Below are 13,313 nucleotides of genomic sequence, written 5' to 3' on the forward strand. Positions count from 1 at the left end.
GCTCGCCTCCTGCTGACATCTCTCCACCACCAAGCCTCATTACACCAGAGAGTAGCTCGGCCTGGATGAGACGCCCGTCATTTCAAATTCTGTTATTTGGGCTACTTCTACAAACATTGCTTTCTTCTTCTTTTATTATATATTCAACTACTGAACTTTAAACCGAGCATATAAAAACCAGCAGCAGCGTCCTGACCTGCCTTCACCGGCTCCTTGGTCTCTATCGCTAGCACTGCTGGTGTGTTTCAGCGAGCGCCTCCCCCCCCCCTCCCTCTCTTTGACATAATAGGGAGGGATCAGTGAGAGAAAGGTGGGCAGATGATCTGTAATTCATCCTCTCCACGGCTCATTTGCTTACGTTGCTTCGCATTAGGGCAGAGATAATTTATCTCTCTCTCAGCGCCGGCTTTACAAATTCCCTGCAAAGCTCTCCTGCCACTTAGCATATTTTATTGCCCTGCCTGACGCTCTTGTCTCCCGAGTCCCACTGATCCCGCTTTGCATGCCACCGTGGCAGGGAACTTGTTCCGCTCAATTATTCATCGTCATTGGACTAAGTGGTTGTTCTATAAGCATAATAAAAGAGCGGGGGCCAACTGACAGCTTAGCTCTCGTCCCCCGTCCCACCATGCGATGCGTCTCCATCTGAGCGTCTCCGGCAGATGTTTCATGGCAGTGACTCGGTGAAGGAGCGCTCGGGTGTGAGAGCGGGAACTTACAGATAGACGGGGGAGTCTCTGTTTGACATTTTACTCAAAGGGGGAAATTAAACTAATGCTGTGGGTTACGGAGCACAACCTTAGCGTCGCTGAGCTGGGGAGCTGGTTCAGCTCAGGTCGCAGGTTCGAATCCTGATCTTGACGCAGTTTGAAATAAAACCCGCTGCTTCGTCTTCGGAGCATGCTTGTGAATGGGATTAGCTCCTTCTGATGGGCGAGGTAAAGTGTGCCTGTTATTTTATTTTACAACTGGAAGCTACCTCACACCAAAACAACTCGCCCACGTTGGATGGAGACGGGGAACCATTTCAGTTTCTCAAGGTGCAATTTCCCTGTTCCATTATGTTCAGAAATAAGCAGCTCTAAAGAGCGTCTCTCAGGCTCCTCTTCCTCAGATATCCTTCACTTCCTTTTTCCTTTATTTGGCGTCCTGTGTTGTCTTCCCCGCTCTACTTCGTATGACATGTGAGTATCGTGCCTCTCTCCACCCAGCAGAACTCATTAAGATTACGCTGCTCCTGTTTCCACAGAAATGTCATCTCATCTCTCCAGCCGGGACAATCTGTGTCTTTAGCCATGGTCGCCAGGCAATATCTCTGCCCATCTTCTCTCCTCCGCTCTTCATGCGCTGAATCCCGACCCCAGAGAGGGAACAAAGTTTGGATCCGACTCCAAAGAGAGCCAAACATTCAGAGAAAATCTTTGAAGCTGCACCGGACGGGGGACATTTACAGCAGAGTGTGCAGCTATTTTGATGTTGAAAATGTTATTTTTGCATCCTCTGAGACGCAGCAATGATCATTTTCTTTTAATAAATCGCCACAAATATCAGAGCAATCTGGAAACCTGTGAGGCATCAAAAGATGAATAATCCAAATCTGCAGCTTTAGAGTAGATTTACAACCACAAGGTCAGCTGCGGTTCACACGGGAGGTCACAGCATCACGCTAAACGTCCTGGTTCAGCTCGATTCACTTCACAGACTGAGCCTGTTTGCAGGTAGATATGAAGCCTGATACGTGTACGCATGTTGTTATCTACATAAGCAGCAGCAGAATCATCAGGAATGATGCTGAGAGGAAACAGGAAGGAAGGATGGGCTGACCCCTACACTCACTTTTTAACATCAGGGTTCAACAAAGTGGGACACACTGTCCATCTCAGGGGCGTCTCCGTCTCAGGGTGAGACACAAACAGAGATTTTAAAGCTGCTTTAAAAGTGAAGGCTCACCCTGAAAGGAAGATGTTGACTTAGTGTAAATGCCACAGATTCCAAAAGGAAAAGAAACATCAGTGTTGAGATTGACTCAACAATATTCTGGCTTTTATCCACAGCTCGGATCATTGTTGTCGAGGTAGCCAGGACAGAAAAAAAAAAAACTGCCTCATTGATTCACCTCGGAGGATAAAAAGGCCGCGCTCAAAAGAATTAAGGTTTTAAAAAAAAAACATATTGAACTGCAAACTCTGATCAAACCAGGAGCTTTTCAAGGTCCCAGAGCGCTCGCTTGGAAAAAACGACTTTTCAAGAAATTAGGAGGTCAAAATGTCAGAATGTTTTTTGTTAATGTTTGTTTGACTCACAGTGGTGATACAGATGGGTCCCTGGATTCCAGTTAAACAATCAATCTCTATAAAGCTCCTCCACTGTATGATGTTGTGATTTTTTTTTAATGCTTAGGTTCTCCGAGCATGTTGGGTGGACCTCCTGCCTTGTGTGGTGTATGTATTAGCCTGTATAATCTCCTCTGTGTTTGAGGAGGGGGGGGGGGGGGACCTTCTGATGGGGTAGTGCATGTTTCTGAGCCCTCTGTCTGAATAATGTTGTGGAATAATGAGGTGGGGAGCAAAGGCTGTAGCCCAGGGCTTTGACCGTCTCTGTGACCTGATTATGTCAGAGGCTGTCAGCCGCCAAGACACTACAAAAGCACAGAGCAGCCCATCAAGTCCATATCCACAGTGATCTGTCCCCTAGCGCTCCAGGCACCTTATGAGCCAGGGAAGTCCATACTGTCTCATTAGCGGCGTTTAGCATCAAGAGCTCGCGCACGCTCAACATTTAACCGTGGACAATGAGGCCTGGTCACACGGGTGGAGCTGAAACCTTCCTCTGGTCGGCTAAACGTTTCAGAACAACATTAAAAAATGAAGCGTTTGAGCGTCAAAGATGTAAGTCCCCTAATGCTTCCCTGTTTGTTAAAGAAACCGCCGCTAATGCTAAAGATGAAACAGGGGTTAAGGTAAATAACACAGAGTGGCGTGAAAGGGCACATTTTCCTTGAATATGTTGCCGTGTGCTCCTGCGATAAGATGATTCATTAGATAGGGTCCCACAATGACAAGCATCATCGTTCAAGCCTCTGGCTACTGATGGAACAATTCTGCAGCCACCCTGTAAATATGACAAGGTCAGCATTTTACTGCGACGAGCGCATGCGGATAAGAGTAAGAAGGGCTTTGTTTATTCCCAAAAAGCGGGTGGCTGCTGGAGTGCAGACACACAGCGTCGCGACGCACCAGTGGAAATCTATGAGCAAAGATCAGGAATACTGTACAAGTGTTTTTATCTCACACATGAAAGATGATCCTTTAAGAAAAGAAAGTGTTTCTCTCTGCAGTTCGTAATCAGCTGTGTGCATACCTGCTCCTCATCACTCACCTGTCCTTGTGCGTTGGTGACCAGCTGTCCTGTGGCTCCTTGCATGTTCGACAGGGCGTTTCCAAACACCTGAGACCCCGCCATGGATCCCATAGCTGCTGCAGCCGCGACCGCCGCCGGGCTCGCCAGTGGATTCAGCTGGAAAAGAGCAAAGACATCTTTCTTTAGGACGCCTTTCTTTTTGTGGCACTCTTGCAGATGTTTCTCCTAAATTTCCTGAGGGAGTCATCCCAAAGGATCAATAAAGTTTAGTCTAAGTCTAAGTCTAAGTCTTAGTTAAATGCATATTGAGAGGTTTGTGTGTGTGTGTGTGTGTGTGTGTGTAGGGGGTTCAGCAGCTGTTCTTTGTTGCAAAGGCCACAATAGGCTAACTGTGGTGGGGTTTGTTCAGTCCAGCAGAGAGGGCTGTGCAGTCCATCATCAGGCTCCCAGAGGCCTGTGCTCCTGAACCCAGTGGGAGGCTCCGGGGTAGGGAGGAGCAGCTAGGTCTGGACGGTGGCTGTGAATAAGTGGCCTTTTTACCACTCTAAGTGCTTCCTCTGGCCCTCGGGGCTCCCCACAGGCCGAGCACCGACTCTCCACCCGCGAAGACGCAAAGACGCTGCACCATCCCCGCTCTCACAATAGAGCCGGGCGGTGCGGCCATGCATCACTGTATCGTTACTCCCCTCAATAAGCTTCGACTGAGAAGTCCTCCTGCGTCATAACGTACACACTGTTCCTTCTGGAGGAGAGCGGGGCTGAAATGACCGTCTTTACCCCCGCTGTAATGGACTCATCTGGTCTGGCCTGTGCTCGTGAAAAGAGGCTCCTTGCGTCGGGGAGAGGCTCACATCGACGAGATTACCCATATAAATCAAGCTAACCACTTATTAGGGGGCTGAAAATGCACTGCTGATTTGGTTGTAGTGCAGCAGAGCAAAGTCTTATTAGGTTGAGTAAGTAGATCAAAGACAGAGAAGAGATAGGAGACCTCCCAATTACTCAACAGAATAGAGAAATAATAGAAACGCTGCTTAGGAGCAGGCAGCCGGCGCCCTGCTGCTAATATTGGCTGGTTACATATTTAAACAAAAGAGCAGCAATACAAAGAGAGTTTTAAACAGCGCTGACTTTGTTTTCTATGAGACAAAGTTCAGCTAAAGTGTGCAGAAAAAGCTTCGCCGAAAGCATCTTTCCACACCTTCCTCCTGCTCTGCCAGGAATTCAGCTTTGTTCATCTGAGATCATCCGGTTGCCATTCATCTTTTATGTTCGCCCAGCACCATATATTATTACACTTTCTGAAATCAAATGATGAAAAAATGCCACGGAGCGATCAATACTTTTTCATTGACAGTAAAGGTTAAGCACATTAAGAATGACACTGCATTTGTCTTATGAAATCATATTTCATGTTGGTGGCCTCAAATTGGCCGTGATTGATATTGCCTCCCCTCGTCTGAAAGTCATCCACTTTTTTTCCCCCCCGGATAATCGCGAGATTGTCTTTTATATGTCCAGCGGTCGTCCTTCGGAAATCTTCGCGTCACGACCCCGACATGTGGACCTCACAGGTTAACAAAAACCTCAAGTCAAGCTGCAATTAAACCCTCCGACGTCTCCGAACCGCCGCGTCATTTTACGATTCAAATCATCACAAACGTGATGGTCGTGATGAATCCAAAGATCTGCCCTTGAAGAAGAAGACTAATGCTAATAATAACTATAATCATGTGTTTGATTTGTTTGGATTCCTGGCTTGTAGGCGGAGTCAGGAAGGCCGTTAGTTACCCTTCTTCGCCAATTGCTTTGAGCCAGTTTGTGAAATACTTTATTCCTGTCTAACTTTAAAAAAATCTCAATTTAAAGCACTTTTTTTTTTTTAAACATCCTAAAAATAAGATCAACTCGTATAAAGTTGAGGCGACAGAGGAGTAGCTTTCTGAAGACAGCAGAGGTTAAACTTCTGGAGAGGAAGCAGAAATCCTTGTCAGGAAAAGGTTTGTGGTCGTTTCTGTTTCGAGAACAAAAAGCTTCAGTGAAGTGCTGACAGAGGGCTCGTTTTGTTTAATCGGCGTTGGTGACGAGTGTTACGTGAGTCCTGATACTGAGCGTAGACGTGGAGTAAAGCCAACACGGCCAGTTGAACAGAGTTAAACAGAGGCCACAGATCAACTCCCGGATAATGTGATCCGCTCGGACGAGCACGCCCGGACTCTCCCTGAAAAGAATCCGCTGTGTGAGCGATGGGTTGTTTGGAGAGGCTTTTAAATTCAGCTGAAATATTATCATTGTGTTTCCTTCTTTTCGATGATAGCCCTCTTCCAGACGCTCTGTTATTCTGGCAAATCTGAGGTGAAAAGGGAGCAGGCTGTATTGCTGCGTCTCCTGCCACTGGGTAATATGGATAGCAGCTGAAAAGGAGAGGCAGGAATAAGGAGAAGGCGAGGCTGTGTTCAACACCTAAACAGGTGATTTTCCGCCACGGTGACTCCTCTCAACACCTCGGCGGGAGGCACGAAATGACAGAGCGGGCCGAGCATTGGTACTGATTGCATGTGTTGCAGGAGATAAACAGTGATCTTCCAGTTTGCAGAGGCTGCATGTTAACCATTGTGTTTCATTCTTACATGAGGAGGAGGGGGGGGGGAGTGTAGTGATAACTGTGATGCCAGGATAAACTGGAGTGTGTGTGTTTTTTTTAAAGACATGTTTTGCGGTGTTAAAGTCAGATTCGAGGCAGAAATGTAGAAATCTTGGCCAGACATTTTTTTTTTTTTTTGAGCTGGCGTGGCAGTGAACCTTAGCAAAGCTGAAGCCTGCATTAAATCATGTGCCATCAACTTGTCTCCTCTATATCTGCTGTCACTCTCCACAACATCAGAGTTCAATATCGTCTATTTCACGAGGCTATTCAGGGATCGGCACACTAAACAAACGTCTGCGAGAGGGAAGTAAAGCCTGCCAGTTGTTAAAGATGCAGCTTTTTTCTCTGTATGCTATGCAGAGGAGGGACTGTAAACTCAGCCAGGCTCTCCGTCGCCCGTTTGACCATGAGGGTCACCTGGTGCAGCAACCCGTGTAATCTCAGGAATAGGAGGGAAAATAGCGTCCCCCGCTAACCGTGGAAAGACCCCATGGAAACCCAAAATTGTCTGACACAAACTAACTGGAGTTTATTCTTGGGGTTTTGCTCTTTTCATGTGGCCGTTTTAAATTTAATTGCTTTTTTTTTTTTTTTTTTTTTTTCCTCGGGGTCCTGCACAGGAGAGAGGAGGGGAGAAAAAAAAGGGAGCAAAGATAAATGGACAAAAGGGTGCAGACAACGGCAGCAGACAGGCAGATTCTCGTCTGTGCTTCAGTGGTGTGTAAAAACTTATTTTCTGCTCATCTATGATTCAACAACACAATCAAACATTTATCTGATAAATCAGAGAAAAGTGAAAGAGAATAAAAGAGCACAGGGAATGATTTAACAAATTAAAGCAAAGTAATTTGATCAAATGAAAAATGATGTCCATTTGTTTTTTTTCTATTTATGGGAGGATTTTTTTAAAAGACATTTTAATGCTTCATTCCCTTCATTTGAACACGTAAAGTCCAGAGTTGTATTGTTTCTGAGAATAATGCACTTTATCTGCGGAACAACCTGGAAGTTCCCCTGGTCGATCCGCCTCCTCCTGCTCTTTTCCCACTCCGGAGTGAATGTAATCAGCTGTGACATGAGAAAACACGTTCTCTGTCTGTCAGGACTCTGCAAGTCTTCGGCTGACAGTCCTCTCCTGACTCTCCTCTTCCTCTTCCTCCTCCTCCTCCTGAAAAACGGCCTCTCTCCCACCTCCCTGTCTCCCCCTCCCTCACATCCGCAGTGCTTATGAACATCAAAATGCCATTAGGCCCTCCAAAACACCTCTGGTCCCTTGGTTGGCGGGGCCTGGCACTCTGGTCGTGCACTTTGAGCCCTCTGTGTGCTGACTATTGCTCACCACTGGGGCTCTGCTGCGGCCGATGTGAAAAATAAACCTGGGGAAAGAGCCATTCTCCAGGAAAAATATTGAGAAGTGAAAGACGGATAGAACAACTGGGGGCAGATAACGCCCGGCGAAAACACAATAACGCTGCATCCGGTGACAGTCGGACATTGTAATTGCTTAAGGCAGTGGAGGGGCGGCGGTGGCAGCGGGTGTGGACGAGGAGGTGGCATGGTGGGTGCTAATGGAGTGATGTCATATGAAACGCCAGAATGACAGCGAGTTAACTGAGGGGGCTCGGCTGATCAAATGAAATGCATTAACTCCAGGAAATGGATATCGCTGGGCCGCCTCACAAATGGCCATATCTAATGAGGCAAAATGCAAATGAGGGAGAGAAAGAGTCGTGAAAACGTTTAAACTAACTATAAAGGGATGATGGAGTGCCGGACAGTGGCCGTCAATCTCCCCGCTCATTACCTTCATGTGAAATTAACAGCAGCTTTAATCATTACATAAAATCTGCTCCAGCCCATTTGTTGATAATTGTGAGGCTCAGAGGTTCAGAGTGGGTTCTTAGTCATCAATCACAGCCGCAGCGTATTTCCTCTGCTTAGGGGACACTCTGCGAGGAGTAAAAACACAAGTTATACCACACTCCTCTCGCACTATTTCTCTTCCTGAGGAATCACCTATAATATTTAGCCGTTTCCAGATGTATTAAATTTGAAACTACTTGGTGATTAAGTATGTGCAGGAAAAGTGCTGACCGCTTCAGCCCCCGTGATGTGACATATTTGGTGCAGTTATTTCTGTGCGCGTACAAGTGTTGGGTTGGAAATCACAGCGGCGTAAAACTGGTGTTGCAGTAAATCTAGTGACTGCAAAGTGGAAACCTGGCTCGTCCACGCTTTTTTTTTTTTTGGTTGCTGTGAGAATATGAAAAAGAAAATCATTAGTCAGGAGATCAGACTATAAAGAAATAATGAACACTATTATTCTGCTGTTGTATCAAGGTCTCTCTCTGGCCTTTGGATGAAAATTAACTCAAATGTTCAATATGTAATAAAACATATTTCTGAGTCCAGTACTTCTGTCCCAACCTTCTGCAAACCATTCGTTTTCATTCAGGAGGAGATGGCGTCTCCTTTCACTCTGCTGTTGTTTGACATATAAATATAGCATTTGAATGACTTTAATATCCTCCTAATCAATGTCCAGTGATCTTTTGATGTCCTCAATTCAATATAGGAAGGGTCATCCATGCCGCAGCTTTATAAACACAATAAAGGTAAATGATTACTCTCCGCTGCGGTGTCCAAAAATACGCTCAGTAATGAAGAGAAATGGAGGAGTTTGAGGGGGAGGCCTGTCATGTGTCGTTGGCCAACTCCAAGCCGTGAGATTAATCACGAGAGAGGGGCTCTGTGGCTGAGATGTGGTCACCCTTGATCGATAAATCTGCCTTCCTACCTCTCCGCCTCTCTCTCTCTCTCTCTCTCTTTCTCCAAAATAAATACTCGCGCTTGATACAAGCCAAATCAGCATAAGTGGGGCGATGAATCGACGACATTTTCAGGTGTATTACCGGAGTCTTGACTGCTGAGGCTCATCTCTTTGAAGAGTTGACTCATCTTGCATGAAAGGTTAAGTCTATTTACAAGAATTTCTCTCTCTTTCATATTCACGGTCATAATGAAAGAGGGGGAAAAAAATCCGCCACGCGAGAAAAATAAATCGAACAAATTTAAAATGCTTTCTAAGACATCAGGGCAGCAGGGGACTGTTTAAAGCGTTCTCAATTCAGCCAACTATAGATTGCTAAATACAGACCAAATGTAGCCTAACCACCACTGACACTGCGGAGAAGAATTTCTGATAATATTCTGCAGGGAGCGACCACAAATGGGACTTTTGACTCGGTCTATGAGGAGGTCATAATGCAATAACGTTGCATTAGCGGGGTCTTTTTACAGCGTGGCAGCGCTGCGCTGCTGTATTCCTCGTGTGTGAACCTGGTGCTCTGTTTGCGGTCACTAATGGGCATCAGAAATTACAGGCAGTGGAATCGCGCCCCGCAGGGGGACTGGCCTCCTCAGCGGAGCGGAGCACTTAGACAGTGTCTGGGAGTCTGCTGGAGGAGGAAGGGGGGAACTCAATGTCATAGCCCTGCCTCATAATTAAAGAAACCCTATTCCTTATCCACTGTTAGGTGAGCCCTACAGCCTGGTGCTCAATCTGAGGGCTCCCTCGTGGGCGTCTGATGCGTGTTGCCCCCAATGTGCATGTGGGCCGATCAGGGGAGCGGTGCCTTTCTGCTGGGTGTCTGAGCTGGAAGCCCTCTGCCCACCAGCAGATTAACAGGGCAAGGTTTTAGAAGAATGGCAGACCTCAAAAAGTGAAGCAAATATAAACTTGGCGAGGCCTGAAAACCAGAGGAGCCAAAGAGGAAATGCAGGGCAGGCTGTAGGTGTCGTTTTAAAAGTGAAAGCACCTCCACAGTTTTCCAAAAGATCCTTCAGAAATATGATAAATTTAACTTTCTCCTATTTATAAATTCAGGGCTCATCGTGGGTCCTTAAGTCTGTAGATTTCCTTCCTGCCTAATCCCTCATTTGAAGTAAATAAAAGTAGTAGAGCTGTCATGGTCAGGTTGTTTTCCTCATCTAGCTCCCATGCTTTATAATTATTCATATGAAATGTGCTTCTGTTGATGGGCAACAGTCTTATTTTCTGCTTCAGTCAACAGTGCACATTTGTATTTCTAAATTGTGAAGCGCTTGTTATGTAAGGCAATTTTCTGCCTTCTTAAGAGCTGGATCTCCTGTGCATTAATAAGAGGCTGGGCTGAGCTGCAGGAGAGCTGAGGGGGCCGTTCATGCTCGGAGCCACACAGCTCCCAGCCTAACACAGTCTGCCGCCACATGACATTCATACATATTAAAAAGTTCGATGAGGAAATTGTACATTTGAAACAGGTGTTGTCATGAAGTTTTGTCAGATATGAGAAGGCTTACAGTTTACCTCCATTTTCTGCGACTTCACCAGGCGATAAAGTTTAAAGCAAGAAAATGACTTTGAGCCTCAGTGGACAGAAAATACTGAAGGCAATGACTTTAATTTTTCTATTTTTTCATGGCACATAATGATGTTTCTAATGTGTGTATTATTTAATAAGCTGAGTGCTGCTGGTGCACTTTAATTACCTGATTAAATAAAGGTCAAATTAAACACATAATGTACCTTCCATGGTGGGGATTTATATCGTTCATCGTAAAATCGATTTGCTAAGTTGCAAGTTTTGCCCCAAAGCGGTCTGTAGTTTAAGAGTTAAAAACATAAGATCATCAAGTAAACGTATAAGATACTACTCACAGGGTCATCATGTATCAGGGCTGGAAGTCTCAAGGTTTACAACTTTAACTTTATGATACGTTTACATTACGAACTCTTGACTTAAATCTATTTTTATCCTTTTTTTTTTTTTTTTACAGTATTCATAACGTGTGTTATCACAGCCTTAATCCATCACCAGCACCTTCAACTTCTATTAGTGTGAGAGAAGTGAGAGAGGAGAGGTCAAGTCAAGAGTCATCATTTGGGTCCACACACAGAATTATCAGTGAAACAGTATAATACTGTAGATTATTATAATAAAGCTGCTGATTTTCTTCTGTTTGACTATTTTCCACATTTTAGAAATAAAAACAAACCAATCAAAATAAAACATTTCATTTCAATAATCCCAATAATTCTGCTTCTGTAAACACATGACACACTTTTAAGCACAAGCCGTTTATATAAAACAAACATGTTTAAATTAAATCAGATTAAGCACGCTACGCTAGTTAGCTGCAAAAACAAAAGATATTTTATCACATAAACTCTGCGATCTTTCTGCAAACCGCAGACACCACTTGAGTTATGAGACCCGTTTCAGATAATGGACTCTTTCCTCAACTTAGGCGTTGCCAGTTTCATCGACGCGCCCCGGCGTGAGCCACCGGCTCTACATCTGAGCATGTCATTTTAATTTTGATTTAATACTCGGCTGAACAGCGCTGGCCCGTTTTGCTAAATTGAATAGACGTGGGGCTGATCTGGAAAATCAATTAATCGATGTGCAAGGCTCATTTAATGCACATGTTAATATAATGGGAGAGACGCCCACCGTCCATAAAAAGAGAGACATTTGGAGCAAATTGGACAGTGGTGATTTTAACAGCAGCTGACATAAGTAAAAGTGCACTGCAGCGGAAAACAGTGACATGAGTGTCTGAAGGGGCCTCAGCTGGAGACAAAAGCAGCAGAGATGGGCCCGAGACTTGAGAAGGATGGAGGAGCGAATGGGAGGGGGAGGAACGGGAGGAGGAGGAGGAGGAGGAGGAAGAGGGAAGAACAGCAAGGAGGTGAGGAGAGATGGAGAGTGCAGACAGCCGGGCCTATGAAAGGCCGCTGTGGTTGGCAGCAGCTGACCTTGGTGACGATGGGTTTTCACCAGAGGCTTCTAATGAAGGCTGATTGCCGGGGAATAGCGAGGGAGCCAAGGGGTAGAGAGAGGAGCAGAGGGGGGAGAGTCGGAGAGAGTGAGAGGAGAGATAGAGAAAAGGATAGAGGAGAGGCTCAGGTAATTGCAGCACTTGTGGGTCTGAGGCCCTGCGGTCCTGTGATGTCGGGGTGCAGTGGGGAAGAAGAGAGATGTCTGTGGACGCTTTGCTGGTAAATTGTGGAGCACAGGGATAGGAGGCTGGGCCCTAGGCTGTAATTACCCCTATGAGTGTGTGGATGGAGAGTGGACAGGCCCAGTGTGGGGCTCTGACAGCGATCAAGGAGACGAGCGTGGAGGGGGAGTGGAGACACAGACAGACGGTCGGAGTCTGACTGAGGAGGAAGACTGGGCGCCTCAGTCTCCGCCAGGCCGCCTGAAAACCAGCCAGCCAGACACTGGACCAAGGTCAGAGGCTATTAGACTACACACAACATGCTGGTGACAAGACAGCCTCGACAAGAGCGGCGGAGCGACAGGGCAGCGTCGCTGTGGATGCAGCTCTGGATGAAGAAGGACATAATGTGGAAGGATTTGGCAAAAAAGAAAGCCATAAAAAGTGACTAATTAGATCAGAGAAGCAGCGAGGGAGAGGTGTGGGGGCTCCACTGGGTGGCGCAGCTAGAACATGGGGGTGAGGGGGGGGGGTCTGGAATAACAACGTTGATAGGCTGGCCTAAGCTTCCTGCTGCCACGGATCAGTATGTGCTGCCTCTCCTCTCCCTGCCCCGGCTGATGTAACTCACTGGAGTGGCAAATTACACCAGACCTACAGCTGTAGCCCGACATTATGATTAATTTGATCAGTAATTTCTCCTGTTTTTCATTTTAATCGCCGCAACCATTCTGCTGTGGCAGGTCTTTCAGATCTAATTAAGATCAATTCCGGTGTAACAGACTTGGCGAGCGCCTCCCCCCCCCCTCCCGCCCCCCCGCCGCCCGTCAAATCCCTGAGCTCTCCGGGCGTGGAGAAAACCCGCAGCTCTAATCAATCAACTTCCAGCAAAAATCCAAGCGGGCTCCCCCGCAATCAGCCCATTAACACACTTAAGCAAATTTTATAATCTCTTCCTGTCTATTTGTCATCACTGCGGTGGCTATTTCAGGCCGCACTGTACTCTGCATGTGGAGGAGCGGGGCAGGAAGACGGCAACATTCTCACTCTATTTAAGCACATTAGCTGCAGCTATCAGAGCTCAGAGCGTCGACTCGAGGGGACACAGTCTGCTGGGACGTGATTTGTGTTTGAATCAGGATATTAATGAGCCAATTAATGAGTTTCCCCTTACAAATTAAAAACAACAAACACTAAAAACACAAGGGACGTAAGGATATCCCCACTACGGGTTAATAATAAAGAATATCGCTCTGTCCCACGAGAGGAGAATTACAATGGGACATTAATTGGAACATAATGAGTGTTTGTCTCTCCGCAG

At 46.2% G+C, this 13,313-nt stretch overlaps 1 protein-coding gene across 5 annotated transcripts in view; it reads right to left on the reverse strand.

Annotated features, from left to right (window-relative positions):
* pou6f2 (POU class 6 homeobox 2) overlaps positions 1-13,313 on the reverse strand; it is a 71,901-nt gene that overhangs the window by 12,034 nt on the left and 46,554 nt on the right. For all 5 annotated transcript variants that reach the window (XM_079360926.1, XM_079360928.1, XM_079360924.1 and 2 more), the window contains exon 7: positions 3,379-3,516. In XM_079360926.1, the coding sequence (XP_079217052.1) occupies positions 3,379-3,516 (138 nt within the window). The remainder of the gene's footprint in view (positions 1-3,378; positions 3,517-13,313) is intronic.

The sequence above is a fragment of the Symphodus melops genome (assembly GCF_947650265.1).
Source record: "Symphodus melops genome assembly, chromosome: 14".
In the NCBI taxonomy this organism is placed as follows: Eukaryota; Metazoa; Chordata; class Actinopteri; order Labriformes; family Labridae; genus Symphodus; species Symphodus melops.